The 20,933-nt window shown below is 40.9% G+C and overlaps 1 protein-coding gene across 3 annotated transcripts in view; it reads right to left on the bottom strand.

The window, feature by feature from the left end:
- Positions 1–20,933, bottom strand: part of SPIRE1 (spire type actin nucleation factor 1) — a 211,802-nt gene extending 190,869 nt beyond the window's left edge. Inside the window, exon 1 of one of the 3 annotated variants that reach the window (XM_027576299.1) lies at positions 19,581–20,933. In XM_027576299.1, the coding sequence (XP_027432100.1) occupies positions 19,581–19,902 (322 nt within the window). In that variant the 5' untranslated portion in view covers positions 19,903–20,933. Of the gene's footprint in view, positions 1–1,229; positions 1,302–19,580 lie in introns of those variants that run through there. The other 2 variants (XM_027576300.1, XM_027576303.1) reach the window with 2 other exon arrangements.

Here is a 20,933-nt window from a genome sequence, read left to right as displayed (position 1 = left end):
CTCAGGGTCATGAGTTTGAGCCCCATGTTGGGGGTAGAGATTACTTAAATAAATAAATAAAGATAAATTTTTAAAAAAAGCTCTAATAGTCTTTAAGAGACAAGTATATATTAGGTACACTTTCTGGACAGCTTTTATATGAATACTAGAGAAAAAGAGTACAGTTTTAAACAGGCCAAAATTTAGCAATAAAATAATCCCTGCAGCCTAATCACACCTGAGTTTCTTAAACATTGTGGCCACTGAAGGCTCAGAATCCATGACCAGATGTTTCAGTGTGAAAAGTTAGGACACTGAAACTGCGCAATCTTTAGCTTACACCCATCTCCCCCAACAAAATCATTTTTGCCAAGTTATATTTTTAACGAAAAAAAAATGTTATAATTTGACACAAGAAACAGCCATATAAGGGACACTTTTACTTTGGTTGTTAAATGATCAAATCATTATCCTCTATGCCATAGCATTTCACTAGTAAAGCTGCTCAAAGATTAACAGAAATTTAGGATTTAGACATGGGAGAAAATTGGTATACTTGCTAACCAAACAAAGATTGTGTGTTCATCAAATTCCTCTTCCTGGCCTACCTGTCAGGAAGAATGGAATAAAATTTAATGTTCCACTGCCACAATGGCCCTGTGCTAATGTATTTTCTTCTTCACAACAGTTGATGTTTAACCAAGAATTTAAGTAAGCCTTTTCCTTAGTTGCCCTGGGAAGGCAGTGAAGCAGAAGAGCAAGAGCAAGCCTTTAGGCTTGTGCAGTCCTAGATTCGAATCTCACTTCCATACTTAACTAATTGTGTGATGTGACTTTAAAGTAAAATACTTCCCAGAGTTTCCCACTTTCTCATTTACAAGAAAAGGGAATAATATCTATCTCATGAGGCTTGTGTGAAAATTAGATGAAAAACAAAATGTTTTGAAGGGCTCTGCATGATGCCTCCTGCAGGGAGGGGCTCAGCAAATGGTAGCTAAGCTTACCACTATTAACCCTGTGGAAAGACGAGAGATACAGATAAACTAAAATAGAGTCCTAAGGAAAACTGGCATAGCAAAATATGTTTACTAGGATTACAGCCATATAAAAGAAATATCAATTTTGAAATGAAAAAGTAGCTAAATCATATGAAAAATCATAAAATTCCACCCATTTTTACACTTCATTAAGATCTTTAAAAGCCACTACCTTTTACTTTATGCCTCTCTGCAGACATTCCTCACACATACCTTACCCCCAACTCCTTATCTGATGGTGCCCAGGATGATGACACTCATCGGTCAAACAGCTGGAGCTCAGCAATGGCTCAGGCTGGGGTGGTGTGAAGTGAAGTTTCATCAGTGATTACTCAAAACTGAAAATAAGAAAGCTTGAAATGGCAATCTCTATAATTAACTCACAAATAAAAAGACTATAAAGTCTGCAGAACTTGTGAATATACTACTTTACATGGCAAAGTGATTTTGTAGCTGTGATTAAGTTAAGGCTCTAAAGATGGGGAGATTATGCTAGATTATCCAGGCGGAACCCAATGTAACCACAAGGAGCTTTATGAGAGACAGGAGAGTCCAAGGAGCTGTTATGATGGATGCAAAGACTGGAGCCATGTGAATGCAAGAAAGGGGACACAAGGCAAGGAATGTGGAAAGTCTCTAGAAAGTGGAAGAAGAAAGGACCAGATTCTCCCCTGCAGCATCCAGAAGGAATACAGCCCTGCAAATAGCTTGATTTTAGCCCACAAGACCCATTTTCAGACTTCTAACCACCAGAATTTTAAGGTAATAATTTTGTGTTGTTTTAAGCCACAACATTAGTGGTGATTTGTTACAAGATATGAATACACAGACCATGAGAAGGTCAAAGCAATATGACATGCTCTCACCATCCCAAACACGACCTCCAGGCTACCCTGTGTATGGTCTAATCCCATGCAGAATGTCCCAGAGTAAGAACTCACCCACTGGCACAAGGCAATAGAACACAGTGGTTAAGAGCAACGGTTCCAGACCAGACTCCTGGGGTTTGAATCCCAGGTAGGTTACTGGCTAAATTTAAGGCCTCTACACATCAGTCTTCCATATGTAAGGCAGAGGCTAAGAGGAGTACCTGTCTTGGGGTGCCTGGGTAGCTCAGTTGGTTAAACGTCTGCCTTTGGCTCAGGTCATGATACCAGGGTCCTGGGATTGAGCCCTGAGTTGTTGGGCTCCCTGATCAGTGGGGAGCCTGCTTTGCCTTCTCCTTCTGCCCCTCCCCCCCATGCTCTCTCTCAAATAAATAATCTTTATGGGGGTGCCTGGGTGGTTCAGTCAGTGAAGCGTCTGCCTTCGGCTCAGGTCATGATCCCAAGGTCCTGGGATGGAGCCCCACATGGGGCTCTCTGCTCAGTGGGGAGCCTGTTTCTCCCTCTGCCTGCCACTCCCCCTCCTTGTGCTCTCTCTGTCAAATAAATATTTATAAATAAGTAAATAAATAAATATACATATAATACACATATACACACACACATATATATAATGTTTAAAAAAGAAGAGTACCTATCTCATAGAATTGTTGTGAGGATCAAAAGTAATAATCCAAGAAAACTGCTCAGCTCACTGCCTGTCACTGAGTGTAAGCACTTAATATTAGCTCTATTACCATTTAAGTCTTTGAGCCTTCTCTCCAAGGAGAAAATAAGCCAAAAGACCCTTATCTTCCAAATCCAAAAAGCTGTAAGTCAACAGATCACTTGGCCCCTTAGATACCTATATAATTTAACAAGCCCTCACCCATGCCCTGGCCTGTAGGTGCAAAGCCCGCCACCCAATCTCTGTCAGTTCTAGGGGTCTCTTGTGTCTGCACACAGTGTCAACCTGAAGAGAATGCAGCTGACCTTTCATACATTTGTTAAACTTTCCTAAAGCTATGAGACTCACAGGGAGGCACTCCAGTCCTCACCCTTCCCTGTTCTCCCCTCATCCTCTCATCATCTCCCTCCTGCCTGTCTCCTCAGGGTGGTTTAGGGGTCACCTTTTACTACCCTTGAGGGTCTTATCTTACCTCCCTAGTGCTCCCTCCAAAACTGACAGCACTCTAAGAATGATTCTGGTTATTATAATTTTTCATCTCCCTACCTTGAACACCTCTGGTTGAAAACTTCATTTCTATTTTTACAAGATACCAACCTTAAGGGAAATGCTATGAGCAGTGGAACTATTCCAAACACCTCTGCCAGAAATGTATTAAGGACAAAGGCATCCATCCAAACTACCCTGAACATTTCTAGAAATAACATTCCATTCAAACCAAACCCCACAATGCTCTTTTAAACTCTAAGAAAATTGTTAATGAAATATCTCATTAATACTTATAGTTAACCAATACTCGCTCTATATAGGTCAAACATACTGTAACACTGGTGTAAAACCTTCATTTTTACAGCTGAGGAAGCTCAAGCTCTAGAGAATAAATGACTCATTGAAGGTCAAAGAACTGTGACCAGTTACCCAGGTTGCTGACCCACTCAACTGTCCTACATTCTCTCCTAGCTCAGTAAGGGAGAGACTAGGAAGCAATGGATGCCCAAAAGTGAAGTACAGGGTCAGCACTAGTGCGGAAAGTTTGGGAATATTAAAAACAAACTTTCTTTTTTAAAAATTTTATTTATTTATTTGAGAGAGAGTGAGAGAGGGAGCATGAGCTGGCGGGGGGGGGGGGGGCAGACAGAGGGAAAGGGAGAAGAGCCCAAGGTGGGACTCAATCCCAGGACCCAGGGATTGTGACATGAGTCAAAGGTAGATGCTTAGCCAACTGAGCCACCTAGGTGTCCCTAAAAACAAACTTTCTAAGTACCACTTTGGTTTACTTGTCCACTGCTCATGACTAATAAATGTGGGTAAAGAAAAAAAATATGCTGTCTATGTGAGCTTTATGCCATCTTAATAGGCCAAAGAATCCCTGACTAATCAATATGAACAATACATTTAATCACATTTTGTAGGATCTGGACCATAATCTTATTATTTTAAAGAACTGCAGAGGCATAAAGACATCACAGTTTTTGGAAGAGCTGGTGAAAAGTGGATTAAATTTTTTCGGGGGTGGGGGAGTGCAGAGGGAGAGGGAGAGAATCCCAAGCAGGCTCCAAGCCCAGCAGCTCAGAGCCTGATGCAGGGGATCGATCTCACAAACTCATCTCACAAACTCGAGATCATGACCTGAGCCAAAATCAAGACTCGGACTCTTAACCAACTGAGCCACCCAGGCGTCCCAAAAAACATGGCTTCTTATAGCCAGTCACTTTCCTAGGGACTAGAGTCTAGCCCTTGGACCTCCTATCAGTGGCTAAAACCAACTACCAGACTACCCCAGCAGAGACCACTTACTGGCTCTTATCAGCAGCTACTGTCTGCCCTTTCTGGCTCTGCTTGCTCATCAGATGATGAGTGGATTTCTTGGGGCCTGGCTGCTGTACCAAACACCCCTAATTTCCAGCCCTCCATGATGGTAGGCCTCACCACTGTCATGGCCACCCCCAGTCTTGGAGGCAGTTTGGCCCAGACCCCAAACCCTTCCAACCTATTCCATGGTACTAGAGTAGCCAATTTGTAACTGATCTTGTTGTGAAACGAAAGTTTTAAAAATATGTTTTCTTGGGGTGCCCGGCTGGCTCCGTTGAGAAGCATGTGGCTCTTGATCTTGGGGTTGTGCGTTTGGGCCCCACGTGGGGTTCATATAAAACATATAAAAAAGGGGCGCCTGGGTGGCTCAGTCGTTAAGCATCTGCCTTCGGCTCAGGTCATGATCCCAGGGTTCTGGGATCGAGCCCCACATCGGGCTCTCTGCTCAGCGGAGAGCCTGCTTCTCCCTCTCCTACTCCCCCTGCTTGTGTTCCCTCTCTCACTGTGTCTCTGTCAAATAAAAATAAAATCTTAAAAAATATATATATAAAAAATGTTTTCTTAATTATTAGTATTTTTTTCTTCCTATTCAGCCACCTTAATTAACCAAACTTTATATCATCTCACAGAACAAATATCATTAAATATCAAGTATTTTCCACTAAAAAATAATTTCAGCATAACTATTTTCAATAAAACTCAAGTATTACCTTTGTCTATTTTATGTAATACGGCAACACTCAAAACTTGTACAGCAAAAAGATTTCATCTCTTGTGCCAATTCAAACTGAATGATAGTGACAGTCTAGAATGCTATCCTCAAAAGAGATGTGAGGGCAAGTATGGGGTGGGAGGTGCCTGGGACCATTTAGCAATGTTTGCCATGGGAACAGAAGGAGTGACAATGCAGAAGCCACATTCCTGACACTCCTGTGTTAGAGGACGGGATGATGGAAGTTGTGGTTCTTTTTGTAAACAGTGTGGACTTGGATTAAAATTTCTCCCTAGTGATATTAATTCAAACATTAATTGCTTAAATTTCATGAGACCTCAGAAATACACTGAGATCACACAGCACTCTACCACTTTATTCAAGAATAAGGAGAACTTGGAGCGGAACTTCCCCAATCCAAATCCTAAAAAGAGGTCTAGTAGCAAGAGCCGATTCTAAACAGTTTTGTATTTCCTAGCAAATGAATTCTGTTTTTCACGTATTTCATAAGCGCCACTGTGTTATTCTCCTTAGAATCTCCTCTCCCACTCTGGCATCTGATCATGAAGGAGACCATCCTAGCCAACAGAAACCCTTCCAGCGAGGTACCTCAGGTACTTCTATCTCTGAACACAAGTGCCTTTAGTTATAGCACCGTAACTGCCACCCATATTCACTTACCCCAGTATGTTACAATAACAAGCGTCAGAGCTGAGAATTAAAGCCATACCTTCTGCTGCCTACTCTTAGATCTTATATCCGTGTTACCATGTGACATTCAACAGCTGATCTGCAACCTTCTGGAAGAGCAAAGGGACTCGATAGGAATAAATATGACTCCACTGGAAAAATATTTTTTCCAGGTCAATTTAATTTCTAACAAGTATAAGTCATCATCTTCCCACCCTATGCTGCCTCTCCTGCCTTCCCAGCAGCCAGGCACCCAAGTGGGAAGTCTGAGAGTCTTCCAAGAGTCCTTCCTCTTTCTCACCCCCATACCAAAAACTAAAGGGCCATGTCCTGTACTATTTCCTATATCATTCTCAATCTGACTCTTTCTCCCCATTTCTACTGCCCTCATTCAGACCTCCAACATCTCCTATCTGAGGAGCCATAATACTCCCAACTGGTTAGGCAACTTAAAGGCTACAAAGATCTAACGATAGTATGAAATGCCTACTGGTATCTCTGCCCTTGTTTTTACCCAATTCAATCCACCTTCTACAAAACTCCCATAGCCATCTTTCCCAAAAGAGTAATCTGCTTACATCATTTTCCTGCTTAAAAGCCTTATACGGCTCTCCATTGCCTATACAGGCTATAAATACAAACTCAACAGTGCGGCACAAAAATGTCCTTCATAACCTGGTCCCAGTCAACATACCTTTCTAGCCTCATTCTCCACCACGCCCCCGCACATCCTATGCTCCAGGCACAGTGGACGCCCACTGCAAAGAAGACAAACAGGTTCAACTTCACGTGCCAACTCCACAAATAATTGGTAGTGGCTGCCTGAAGCACAGCTGAGAACTCTGAAGCTGCTTATAAATTTAGCAGCAAAAACGCAATGACTGATTAAACAGTGTCTGCTTTTGGTATGGGGAAGTGGGCGTCAGCACCAAAGCCATTCTCCGATCCACGTACTACTGTTCTTTGAATAGTTCTTCCACATTTCTGCTTCTGCCTAAGTGTCCTCCTTTTATCCCACTGCTCATCCTTCAAAGCCTCTCCAGAAAATCCGTCTCCTTTTTAAAACTGCCCTATATCATACCCGCAGTCAGTCGCCCTCACCCTTGGGCTCACACAGTTTTCTGTACATGTCTCTATTACTTTAGAATTACTGCAACTATGCTGTTAAGTGTTAGCTTATGCACCTGTGATCTTCTTGAAGGTATGGGTGCACTTTTTCTTTGTGTCTTCAAATCTAGTACAGCACACTTAGAAGGCACTCATGTGCTGGTGGAATGAATAAATGAAATGGTGTAATGGGAGATTCCTCTAATACGGTATTATCACTAAAATCCAGGAAGAAATGGCCAACCCCAGAACCAGACAACCTGTGGTGACTGTTAGTGTGGCATTCTACCACTACATCTTTATCTCTCAAAAATGCAAGGTATTAAAGAGTATACTAGATAGAAATTTGGCTTCCAGTTAGACTAGGCCATGAAGAAAATGGGAAGTATGAGGGAAAAAGACAACAGACCCAAATTTTTAAAAATTTTTAAAAAATGAATAAGTAGCACAAAAAGATCTGAGAGCTGGTTGTCAGAAGTTAAATATGGACCCGCAAATCCCACTATTATTAGGGATATAGACTTTCCATATACATGACACTAGTCAAATCCTCATTAAATTTATACCAATGTCCCAGATTGGTTTTAATGTTTTAAAGTTTGTGAGGTGCATAAGGGAAATGCAAATCAAAACTACAATGAGGTAGTCCCACCTCACACCTGTCAGAATGGCTAAAATCAACAACACAAGAAACAACAGGTATTGGTGAGGATGTGGAGAAAAAGAAACAATTGCGCACTGTTGGTGAGAATGCAAACTGGTGCAGCCACTGTGGAAAACAGTGTGGAGGTTCCTCAAAAAGTTAAAAATAGAACTACCCTATCACCCAGTAAATCACACTACTGGTATTTACCCCCAAAATACAAAAAATTAATTCAAAGGGATACACACCCCTATGTTTACAGCAATAGCCAAGATATGGAAGCAGCTCTGTGTCCATCAACTGATGAATGGATAAAGAAAAAGTGGTGTGTGTGTGTATTTATATATATATAAAAATCTATGTTATATATATAATGGAATATCACTCAGCCATGAAAAAGAATGAAATCTTGCCATTTGGAATGACATGGATGGAGCTAGAGAGTATAACGCTATGCAAAATAACTCAGCAAGAGAAAGACAAATATCATGTGATTTCACTCATATGTGGAATTTAAGAAACAAATGAGCAAAGGGGAAAAAAAGAGAGAGACACAAATCAAAAAACAAACTTAAATATAGAGAACAAATGGATGGTTACCAGAGGGGAGATGGGTGGGGGAATAAGGACTGAGGAGTGCACTTGTCCTGATGAGCGCCAGGTAATATATGGAAATGCTGAATCACTGTTTGTACACCTGAAACTAATATAACACTGTATGTTAACTAGAATTAAACAAAAACTTTTTAAAAATTAAAAAAGAAAATAAAGTTTGTGAGGTACAATCATTATGGAAAATTTTTGGCAGTACCTACTAATACTGAAAATACCCGTACACTATGAACTAGCAATTCCACTTTCTGGTATATACTCAACACAAATGCTACATTTGTTCACCAAAAAACATGCTTACTAATGTTCATAACAGCATTATCCATAATTCCCAGTAATTCAATACCCAAATGTAAGATCTAAAAAATCAAACATCCATGGATAAATTATGGTATATTCATACAAGGGAATATGATACTAAAATGTGAATGAACCACAACTATATGCAACAATATGGATCAATCTCACGAAGTTCAGAGAAAAAAAGTTAAGACATTAGGTAGTATACTACTACTTGATTCTATATCCCTAAGTTCAAATATAGGCAAAACTTATGGTGTCAGAAGTCATGATAGTGGTGACTTGGTGGTGACTTAGTGGTGGTTGGTGACTGAAAGTGTTCACAAACAGGCCTGCTGGGATGCTAATAACATTCTGTTCCTTGATCTGTATTCTGGTTACATGAGTGTATTCACATTGTGAAAATTCATCATTTACGCACTTTTCTATGAGTTACATCTTAATTAAAATTTGCTGTTAAAGGAAAACAAAATCGGGGCGCCTGGGTGGCTCATTTGATTAGGTGTCTAACTCTTGATTTCACCTCAGGTCACAATCTCAGGGTCAGGAGATGGAGCCCCACATCGGGCTCTGTGCTGGGCATGGAGCCTGCTTAAGATTCTCTCTCCCTCTCCCTCTGTCCCTCGTCCCCACCTCTCTCTCCCTCTACAAATTAATTAATTAATTAGGTGCATGCCCATTTAAGGTTATAATACCTTCATGGTGGTTTTATCCTTTTATCAATGTGGCTACAGTTGACATGTATAGGGTTACACCAGCTTTCCTTTTTTTTTTGACTGAATGAATTTAGCCATTTTTTTTTACTGAATTCTGGGTGAATTTAACAGTGGCAGACCTGCACTAAAGTAAATACTAAGGAGTTCTTCAGGCAGGAGGAAAATGGATCCCAAAAGAAAGTATTGCAGGAAGAAATACAGAGCATGGAAAGGGCAAATATGTGGAAAATCTAAATGAATATTAAATCGTACAAAAATATTGTCTTATATTTAAAATCTATGATAAACTAAAATACACATCAACAATCATACAACAACAGAAGGAGATATATGAAGTTAGAATTTCTATGATCTTTGCATTGTCTGGAGAGTAATACAGTAAGCAATTTATATAGACTTTAATAAAAATTCAACAATGCATGTTGTAAAGTAACTACTAAAAGAATAGTAAAGGAATGTACAGCAAGCCAGCTAATGAAGGAGAAAATTTTAGCAATTAAAAAAATTCTTAACCAAAAAGAAGGTAAGGGAGAGAAAATGAATACAGACCTGGCAGGACAAATAGAAAGCAGATAGTAAGATGGTATATTTTTAAACCCAAGTAATTATATTAAATGTAAACAGAATAAGGAATCCAATTTAAAATTAATGATCATTATATTACATAAACAACAAATCCAAACTATATCCTGCTTGTAAAAGACACACATTAAATGTAAGAATACTAAAAACTTGAAAGTAAAATTATGGGAAGGAATATACCATGCAAAGATTAATCAAACAAAGCTGGTGTTTAAAAAAAAAAAAAAAGGAAAGCTGGTGTAACCATATACATGTCAACTGTAGCCACATTGATAAAAGGGTAAAACCACCATGAAGATATTATAACCTTAAATGGGTATGCACCTAACAATATAGCCTCCATATATAAGTAAAAATTGATAGAATAATGCATGAATCAAAGAATAACAAAGAAAATCAGAAAGGTATTTCAATCCAATGATAATAAAAATGTGATATATCAAAACTTCTATTCATCAAAACATACCATTAACATGAAAAGGAAAGCTACAGAGTTGGGAGAAGATATCTATAACATATATAACTGGCAAATGGCTTGTATCCAGAATATATAAAAATCATAACATATAATAATAAGAAAAGACAAAAAATATAAATTGATTAGAGGTTACCAGGGTCTGGGGGAAATTGAGAATGGGCAGTTACTGCTTAATGGGTACAGAGTTTCTGTTTGTGTGATGAAAAATTTTGGAAATAGTGGTGATGTGAATGTAATTAATGCCTTTAATTAAATGGTTAAAATGGTAACATTTATGTTTTATAAGAAAAAATACTACTGAGGGTTGCTGGTGGGGAGGGGTTGGCTGGGTGATGGACACTGGAGAGCGTATGTGTTGTGGTGAGCGCTGTGTGTTGTTTAAGACTGATGAATTACAGACCTGTACCCCTGAAACAAATAATACATTATATGTTATTAAAGAAAGAAAGAAAGAAAGAAAGAAAATACTAGACAAATGGTCAAAAGACCTGAACAGGAATTTCACAAAAGAGATATCATCATGGCCAATAAAAATATGAAAAGGCATTCAACATGATTAGCCATCAGATAAATGCAACTCAAAGCCATTATGGAACATGTACCATAACATACCTGCCAAAATAGGTAAACTTTCCTTTTTTTTAATGACATTCCCAAATAGTACAGTGGATGTGGTACAACAGACACATTGCTAATAAGAAAGGTAACCTGAAAAACCACTTTGGAAAACTACTTGGCAATATCTACTAAAACTTAAGAGACACATGGGCAACAACCCAGCAATTTTACTAGATATATACCTACCAGAGGTGCATACATATATTCAAGAGAGTTTATAGTGGTATTATTTAAAATAATAGCTAAAACTCCAAATACATATGACCATCCACAGCAGGCTGGGTAAACTAATTTTGGTATTTTCATACAACTGAATACCATACAGCAATGAAAACAAACTAATGCTACAGGCAATAACAAAATAGTTTATCTCACAAACATAATTTTGAACAAAAGAAGCCATACACAACAAACATATATTGTAAGATTCTGTACATACAAAGTTTACAAGCAAGCAAGCCCAATCCATGGTGATAAAAACTAAGACAATGATTATATATGTGGAAGACCTGTAGGCTACTTGTTATGCTCCTTTGTCCTCAATCAGATTGGTGTTTACATGGTTGTATCACTAATGATTTGTGCACTTTCCTGTATGTATGCTGAACTTCCAAAAAAAGGAAAAATTTGTGAAAAACCGGGGAAAGTTCAAGAAAATAAGTTTTGAGAAGGAAATGTCAAAAGAAATTTTTTTTTAGAAGAAAAGTGGCCAAAGATTGAATTAATACAATATACCCCAAAAAAACGTTTAAGAGATCCTGACCAACATTTCATTACCAGGCTATCATCACTAAAACAAAAAAACCTCTTGAACTCTCATGCAACTAGATGAAATGTGCTTAAACAAAAAAATACTACTGAACTCCTACACAACTAGTTGAAATTTGCTTAAATTGCTTAAAAATTTGATAGGACATTTTCTTAATATATTTTCTTTGTATGATGAGGGCAATACCAGCAGCAAAACAGAACAGGGTGTCATGGAATGTCTATCCCTCATACATTTAAAAATCAATAGAAAGCCTGTGAGATATTGACCTGAGAAGGGCAAAGGCTGAACCAGATAAGCCCAATAAATTCAATGCATGAATAAACAAATCTTACCTGTTTTACCACTCAAAAGTAACTACACAGAAGTTAGAATTAGGGAAAATATTACTAGCTTTCTCAATTAATTTGCATTGCTTTATATAAATCAGTATTTTTCTGGTCCCTAAAGTATTCATGATCCCATGCAACAGTCTGAAATACTTAGCCAAAACCAAAAACCATTTGCCCAGTGATATTTAGTTTTCATCTCTTTTGTTTGGTTAAGACATTTTATGAGCGTCTCATAAGAGTGTATTTTATCCACATGCTGTAGTGCAGAGCAGTAATGAAAATGTATGTTTACAAAATGGGGAACTATTTCAAATGTGGTTGATCACCAACATTCTGCATGGTTCCGCTGCAGCTTTAAGGACAGACACCTCTAGCCCAGAGTATCCATAAGACTTATAAGAGGAAGGCCATGATCACAAGATTTCTCCAAATGAGTTCTTGACCATCCACATACCTCAGTCAATCCATACTTGACTCTAGGCCACATTTCATTGACCTCCCTTCATCTCCCGTATATCCAAATTGATATCCCAATATAGGCTGCTCTGGCTTCCGTTCCCAGGTATCTCACCCTTCTGATAAACAGTGTGTACAGACTGCTCTCTCTTAACCTCTCTATTCAACGTGGCTCTAAGGTATTCATTACATAACTGTTGAAAGGATGAGCAAATATACAGACAGTGGTAGACATGCCAATAAAAGCAAGATACCAAAAAGAGATACTTCATAAATCTAACAAAGTTTGAACATCAAAAATAAGTAAACCTTTTATTATTTCAATTCTTCTTCCATATTAAAGACAAAACAACCCCAGTTTCAACAAGCATAACCAGTGCTGAGCTCCTTAGGGATATGTCTGATTGTAGGACTGGGATGAAAAATAGATATCATAAGCCTTAAAGCATTTTGTAGTGCCAGAAAGTGAAGATGTGCTCAAAAACACGAAAGGATGGCTGCATGTCAAAGGCACACAGGAGAGTGACTGGGTGGCTCAGTCAGTTAAGCGGTTATGTGGCTGCCTTCAGCTCAGGTCATGATCCCAGGACCCTGGGATGGAGACCTGCATCAGGCTCCCTGCTTCTCCCTCCCTCCCTCTGCTGCTCCCCCAGCTTGTGTTCTCTCTCACTCTCTCTCTCAAATAAATAAAATCTTAAAAAAAAAAAAACGGAAGAAAAAAAAAGGAGGGACACAGGAGCCAACCTGAAGGAGCTCCCACTGGCCACAGTCGGAACAATCTGAGTAAAAACAACATGGTAATGAATAACAAAGTATAAAATATTCACAATGCCAGAATGATGTAAATAAGTAAACGGGGGAGAAGGGAAAAATCTTCCTTACAGAAGAATTCCAAATATATTACGCAGTAATATAAAATTATATTAAAATTAAATAATAATAATAGTAATTCATCCCTCCTGGAGGAGGCCCCCTTCTCCAATGCAGGCTGGGCTTAGTGACTCCTTTCCAAAGAACAGAGTATAGAAAAAGGTAAAAACAGTAACTACTTAGGCGGAGAAAACTGGCAAACAAAGGTGCACATCACCAGTGGTGCTTCTGTGGATATAATGTGCCCCAATCCTATGTGATGAGAGGAGCCTTCCCCTCAGTGGTAATTACTTGCCCAACACATAACCCCAGTCTAGTCAAGAAAACGTCAGGCAAATCTAAACGGAAGGACAGTCTACAAAACCCCTGACCAGTACCCCTCAAGACTGTCAAGTCAGGGGAAACAAGGAAAGTGTAAGAAATCACAACAGACCAGAAGAGACTACGGAGACATGAGGACTAAATGCAATATGGTATTCTGGATGGGATTCTAAAACAGGAAAAGGACATTAATAGAAAAATGAAGTCCAGAGTTAACAGTTCTAAATGAAGTCTGGAGTTAATAGTAATGCGCCAATGCTGGCTTCTTAGTTTTGACAAAGACCCCACACTAGTATGAGATGTTAACATTAGGAGAAATGGGTGGAGTACACAGGAATTTCTGTGCTAACTTTGCAACTTTTCTGTAAATCTAAAATTATCTCAAAATAAAAAGTTAATCCAAAAAACCCACTATATTTGGCAATAGGCAATATTTTCCTCAAAATTTTAAACAAATATCTGGAAGAGAATAGTTTCTTTTTTCTACTTAACCAACAGGAGGCAAATGAAAAACATAATACGGCTCTGATGACAGTATTATGAAAGTGGGACGGGAACTGTTGCCATCTTACAGAATTTATGATGCAGGAAAGTGATTCTGACCTTACAAATAAAATAGGCAGAGCGTGACTCGTCATCTCTTACCAACATATACTCCTTGGTTAGATTGATGATTGTTTTCTTCTAAAGTTGAGTCAAAATTCTTGGTGAGGCTATATTGTTGGCTTCCCAACAAAGTCCCAACTTACTTACATACCCATATCTGTATATGACTAAACTCCCCTGTTTTCCTTTGCATAGGGCAGAAAAACAGATATAACCACAAAGCATCATTTCAAAATTTTTCCAAAAACGTCTGTGGCTACTCCCACACAACCCAACACAACTAGAAGTACGCTGGAGGGTAAATTGGAGTCAATAGTGACACCAATCTTACTGAGTATGGCTAAAATATCTTAATTTTGCAAATGACCATCTATACATATTGTGTGCAGGGGCCTGTAAGAGAACTATGTAAATGAGTGGGCTCAGAGTTGAAGCTTCATTAGCTGCATGGTAAACTTATCGATGTGTTTGTTTTATTTTCTCTTCTTCAATGACTAGAACTATTTATCTTTACATTACTCATGGAAACTTGAACACTGCCTTCACATGGTAGGAACTCAATGCATTTTCTTTTTTAAGATTGTATTTATTTGAGAGAGAGAGGAAGAGAGCACAAACTGGGGGAAGGGGCAAAGGGAGAGGGAGAAGCAGACTCCCTACTGAGCAGGGCGTCCAACGCAGAGCTTGATCCCAGGACCCCAAGATCATGACCTGAGCCAAGTTCAACCGACTGAGCCACCCAGTCGTCCCTGCATGTTTTTAAAATTGAATTAGCCCAACATATTGGGAGATACTGTACAAATGGAATAATTCTTACCTATTACTATACCTGATGAGACATCTCACCAACCCCTAATACCATCATTCACCCCCAAACTCTACCCTGGACACATATACATAAATCTCAAATATTCCTTTCATTTAATGATCAGGATGTTAACACTCAAGAATTATACCAAGAATGAACAAGAATTCATGTTTTAAAACATGTCTTTGCTATTTCAACCTTCTCCATAAGTATTTGTTCTCTCTTTAAAATCAAATAGGTATTATTTCAAGACCATTTCTCCCACCAAATTAGCATGAAACTTACTGAGAAGCTTGACTGATCATGTCCTCTTTTCAAATCCCAAACAAAGCCCAAATGTTCCCTATACCAAGGGATGCCTTTATTAGTATGCACCCAGGCTTTCACTGTTCTTCCCAGGAAAACCTATTACCAATCTAAGATTATTTTAAATCAAGATGCAGTCATAATTTTTAAAATGTTCTTTATACATCTAACATTAAAGATACATCAAAGATTTTGAAATCAAAATCTGAAGTAAGTTATTTTTGTCAGATTGGTATTAAGGCCTAAGAGGCCGTTGAGACCATACAGCAGTTCTAAGCTCTAATACTATTGTTATTAATAATTCTCTGTGGCATCCCAGGAAAAAAAAAGTTCTAATCTTGCAAAGGTCTGGAATATAACCTAAATTCCATCAATGACTACTTCCTAAATAACGTGTATAATAAGATGAGTTCCAAATGCCAGTTAGGCATAGTGGTGATGAAGAGCAGGCTGTATATGCAGAGCCTGAGTGTCTTTAACTCGTTAATTAAAGGTGTGAAAGCAAAAACTTCATCAACCTGCATATAAAAAACTTTTATCGAACAGTAAGGTTTACTATATGTACATAAATATTAAGGAAAATAAAAATGTTGTCAAACACCTAAGAAGAATCATAAGCCCTCTTGATTCTAAGCCATGTTTCCTTCTGTCATCACAGAAATACTTGATAAAATATGCTGCTTAAGACCCTATTTCGTAATTTAATCATTTTTACTCTTAAGATATACTCTAAAGAACTAATTTTTCCTTTTTCTTTACCTCCTTCAATCCTATATCACACTGCTTTCATGGCCATGTTAGTATATGGCACTAGATTATATCAGAATGCTAAATAAAATTGCTTGTTCTTCATTGTCTTCTTCCCATTTTGGTCTCATCTCCATGCCTCCCACATCTTTCACCATTTTCCTATTTCTCTTATGGGTATGTCTAATTTAATTCAAAGTGAATATGAACGTTCTGGATGTAGCAACACTGTTAAAAGTAAACAAGAACTAAAATCAATTACTACTACATTCACCCCCAAAACAAGTCAAGAAAGCATGTGAGGGGTTATTTCTTTCTATGGGACTAAGGGGAGCGATACCACCTGTTCATTCAACTCAAGAGCAGAGGGAAGAGTGGCCAGCACAAAGATTCACTCACTCGAGGATTACAGCCAGGATCCAATTCTCCACACTGAACACAATCCTGTGTACCACCCATCATCCACTAGACCTGTGGTTCTCAACAGGGGACAACTTTGCCCAGAGAAAACTTGGCCATGTCCAGGGACTTTTTGGATTGTCATAACTTGGGGGAGGGGATGGGTAGTTACTGGCATCCAGTGGGTAGAGACCAGGGATGCTGCTAACATCCTACACAGGCATAGGCCAGCACCATCCTGAATTATTCAGCCAAAAATGAGAATGAGAAACCCTGACCCAAACCTTTGTGTTCCAATTTTTAATAAAAATGCAGAACAGCAGGACCACAGGCACCATGGTGGTGCAAAAGGACACAGAATTAGGGGAGAAAGGAAACTAAAAATTACTGAATATCTGCTACATAACAAGCCTTGCTTTAGTCACTTTACATGCATCGTCTCCCTTAAACCCTCTCGCGTGAAAAAGTGATCTATTCTCATTTTACAGATGAGAAGGCCGGACTCGGGGTGATTGCATATGCAGAGCTTAAGTGTCTCTAACTCATTAATTAAGGGAGGTTAAGGAAGTTATTCAAGGTCACTCAGCTAGGAAGTGGAGGAATAAGGACCCAAATTCAAACCGAATCTGTTTATAAGCCTAGAGGTTAAAAGACCTGGACTTGATTCAAAGTCACCACTATGGATTTAAGCAAGTCCCTTAACTTCCCTAAACCTCCATTTGGAAATAAATCAATGGATAAACTGTGTGAAAATATAAATAGGATTGTATGTTGTTGCCAATCAACACACAATCCTATTAAACATTCTACAGTGAAAAAGTACTTCTTAGAATTGAGGCATCATGATTACCATTTTTCCTTAAAAACAGAATTTATACATGTGCACAGTACTAAATTACTCAGCATTTTTAAGAATCAAGATTAAGTGTTCAGAAGACACTGCCTTCTGCAGCCATGCAACTACTCTTAAACCCTAGGAGGAAATAAACTAACGTAAGCAACATTTTAGTATGAACTTCCTAAGATTTTTAATCAATCAAGCCTAAAATGCTCAAGACTATCAACAACTTTGGTTGGGCTCTCTCAACAACTGGTAGCAGAGATCATGATCCAAACTAAGGAAGAAGAGGAAGGATTATAAATTCATTACCGCTACACATTGAGGTCAAGATAGTATCACTCATACTAATGATACAAAATAATAATAACAATAAAAATTGATTTCAATATGAGATTCTGATTTTTTTTTGACTCTCACCAGAATACATGAGTCTTTGACAACTAAACTACTAGTAGGTCCGTAAATATAACTTAAACCACACTCTTCTGGGATAAAGTTCAGGAGAAAGAATGTAAACTCCTGTTTGTTTCTTCCAGAGGTCAACAAACATTACCAATGCTGCTTCTAAAGAGGATTGCACACAACCATTTTTCCCCTTGAAATGCCAGATTCCAAGGCATGGTTTTGCCATATTTTATAATAAATGTATCTTGGCATATCATGTTAATATGTTGTAAGTAAATTATAATACCAAGTATTTCCCACTAACATTGTCCAAGTTTAAAAACAATAAACACATCGGGGCGCTTGGGTGGCTCATCGTTAAGCGTCTGCCTTCGGCTCAGGTCATGATCCCAGGGTCCTGGGATCCAGCCCCTCATGGGCAGGAAGCCTGCTTCTCCCTCTCCCACTCCCCCTGCTTGTGTTCCCTCTCTCGCTGTGTCTCTCTCTGTCTAAATAAATAAATAAATACAATAAATACATCAAATAAACTAAAAACGATTTGAAATCAAATAATTTGCAGAGAATTATGAAGAATAGATTTAAGTAAATAAAGTTCTAAAATGTGTTTACCCGACACACACACACATTTTAATGTTCTGGGGGAAGTGAAACAATTGATAACTAAAATCTTGAATGTTTTTTATTTTAATCAATTTAGATAAGGATTTGCATTAAATGTCATTTTACTGACTAATGAATTACATCTTTCACCTTAAGCATTTTGACACTTCCATCAACTTTCTAAAAGTGAGGGCGGATTATTTCTCTATGTTTTTAATACACTTGCCTCTCAAAAGACTGAATTATAAAAACTGATAGGAGAAACCTATTATCAATCCCCTCATCATCACTAAATCTCTGAGTAAGCCACAGCTACATAACGTGTAGGTGATAATCTCGAAGAATTTACGTTAGACAATAACCAAACTGAAATCCATTTTATCTGGTTTATCTGACATCCTGTCAACTTTTGACTTGACAAGGCCGTTTTTTTTTTAAATCACAACAAATTTTAACACGCAGATAAATAGTAGTTATTTTATAACTTTCAGGAGCTAGAAATAATTATTTCGTCTCCTCCTGTTTCTCCCAATTCTCCTCAGGGCTTTTTATATTTCCAAACCGAAAGAATTTGTTGCCAAATATTTAAAAATACTATTAGCTGACTACTCATTCTGAAAGGTATAATTTTCCTGACAGCAGAATTAACTATCCTTGACGAGATCTCACGTGAACCTTTCACAGCACCTACCACATCCCAAGTAAATAGCCCTGGCATGTAAGTATGTATACATAGCTTATCATGAAAAGGACCCAACCCACTCCATTTCCCCCAACAAGACGCGGGCAGCTCTCCTATGACAGTCTGTACAATTAACCAGCACCTTAGGCAGGTCCGCGGCCCTACTGGGGGGCGCAGGCCCGCCCGGACCCTCCCTTCACAATCCCTCTTTGTGCCGCTGCCGGCCCCCCACCCCCTGCTCCGACCTACGTGGGGCCCCGCTAGACCACAGCGCCAGCACCACCACCTCCCCCACGGCCCCCGCCCGCCCCAGGCCCGGCTCCTCCCGGGTCTCCCTCGGGAGGTGGGCGTTCGCGGGGCGGAAGGGCAGGGCCCAGGGACTGCGAGGGGAAAGGGGGGCCGCGTTGGGGGGTCCTCCTATCGGAGGTGGGGGTCGCGCGGCTGGAGGGCAGGGCCCAGGAATGCGAGCGAGAAAAAGGGGCCGCAGGGGGTCCTCCTGTGGGAGGTGGGGGTCGCGGGGCGGAAGGGCCCGGCCCGGGGCTGCGAGGGAAAGGGGGCCGCGGCCAGGGTTCTCCGTGGGGGCGCAGGTCGGCTGCCTCACCCGCAGCTGGGGGCGGCTCTCCCGCGTCGTCGGGCGCCAGGGTGACGGCGCCGTCCCTCCAGACGCGGATCTGCGCGGCTGAGCGCACGCGGCGACGGGGCTGGCGGCGGCCAGCGTCCGCGGCGCGCAGGGACCCGCAGCACTGGTAGCACACGGCCCACGCCTGCTCCTCGTTGATGGGCTGGTTGTAGAGCCGCAGGATTTCCTCCAGGCTCAGCGCGTCCGGCGGGCCGCCAGCCGCCCCGGGGTCCGGAGGCCCCTCGCCGCCCGTTGGCTCTGCCCGGGGCTCCCCGCCGCCCGCCGGGCCCGCCGGCTGAGCCATCCCGCGGGTCGGCACAGCGCTCCGCCGCCGCGCCGTGTGCCGGCGTCTCTTCAGCTCCGGAGCATCGTCTCGGCGCGCCGCCGCCTCCTCATCCACGGAACCGCCCCGCCCAACCCGGCCGCGCGCGCCGCCGTGGGGGGACCAGGCGAGGGCCCGGCGGCCGTGGGCGAGTGAAAAGCGGCGAGGACGCCGCGGCCGTCCTGACCAGGCCGCCGCTGCCGCCAGCCCGTAGCGACGCGATGGCGTCCGCCGGCCCCGCCCCGCGCCCGCCGCGCGCTCAGTGCCGGGGCTGCAGAGCCGCCCCGGCGGAGGTCCGCACGACCGAGAGCTCGGGCGTGCGCTCCGTCGCCAAACTGACCGCGCCGACCGCAGCCATTCCTCGCCAAGCTGGGAGGCCACTGGCGCTGGATGCCCCTGGAATTGGCTCGCTGGGAGTCTAGTTAGGAGCTCGAACCCAGCCTGGAGCAAATTCCTAATAAAGGTCTGTGAAACCGCTCCTTCTCCGGCTCCCCCGGCCGCCCCGCCTGCTCCCGCCCACCGTCGGGCTGTCCTCTGGGCGCGGGTCCTGCGCCTCTTTCAAGCCTTCACACGGTTTCTCCTGACCAGCCGACTTCGTACTGCGCCCGGCCTCGCCCCTACACCATCCCCCGGACCCTCCTCTGCTCTTTTTGGGGTAGCTGTCGCCATCAATATACCATATAATTTACTTAAATGTATTATTTATTGAATAGGCCCTCCCATCTTCATTGTAAGCCCCGTGAGGACAGGGACTTTTTTATGGGTTTTGCTCACTGACTTCTCCCAAGCGCGTAGATCAGGGCCTGGGATACAAACATGTTGTAAATAATTTGTAGACATTAGTTTCAGCGTCCTTCCGGATTCATTTTGTAACGTTTGTACAACTCCTAAGAACGTCTCCAGTGATCACACTCATCATAGTCCTGATAACCCAGTAAATTCAGACGTTGTGGAATTAATATCACAGTGGCAACACTGAACTGAGGGCAATAAGCCATAGAATAAAAGAAATA

The sequence above is a fragment of the Zalophus californianus genome, chromosome 14 (assembly GCF_009762305.2).
Source record: "Zalophus californianus isolate mZalCal1 chromosome 14, mZalCal1.pri.v2, whole genome shotgun sequence".
Classification (NCBI taxonomy): domain Eukaryota; kingdom Metazoa; phylum Chordata; class Mammalia; order Carnivora; family Otariidae; genus Zalophus; species Zalophus californianus.
This window is presented reverse-complemented; position numbering and strand designations above follow the sequence as displayed.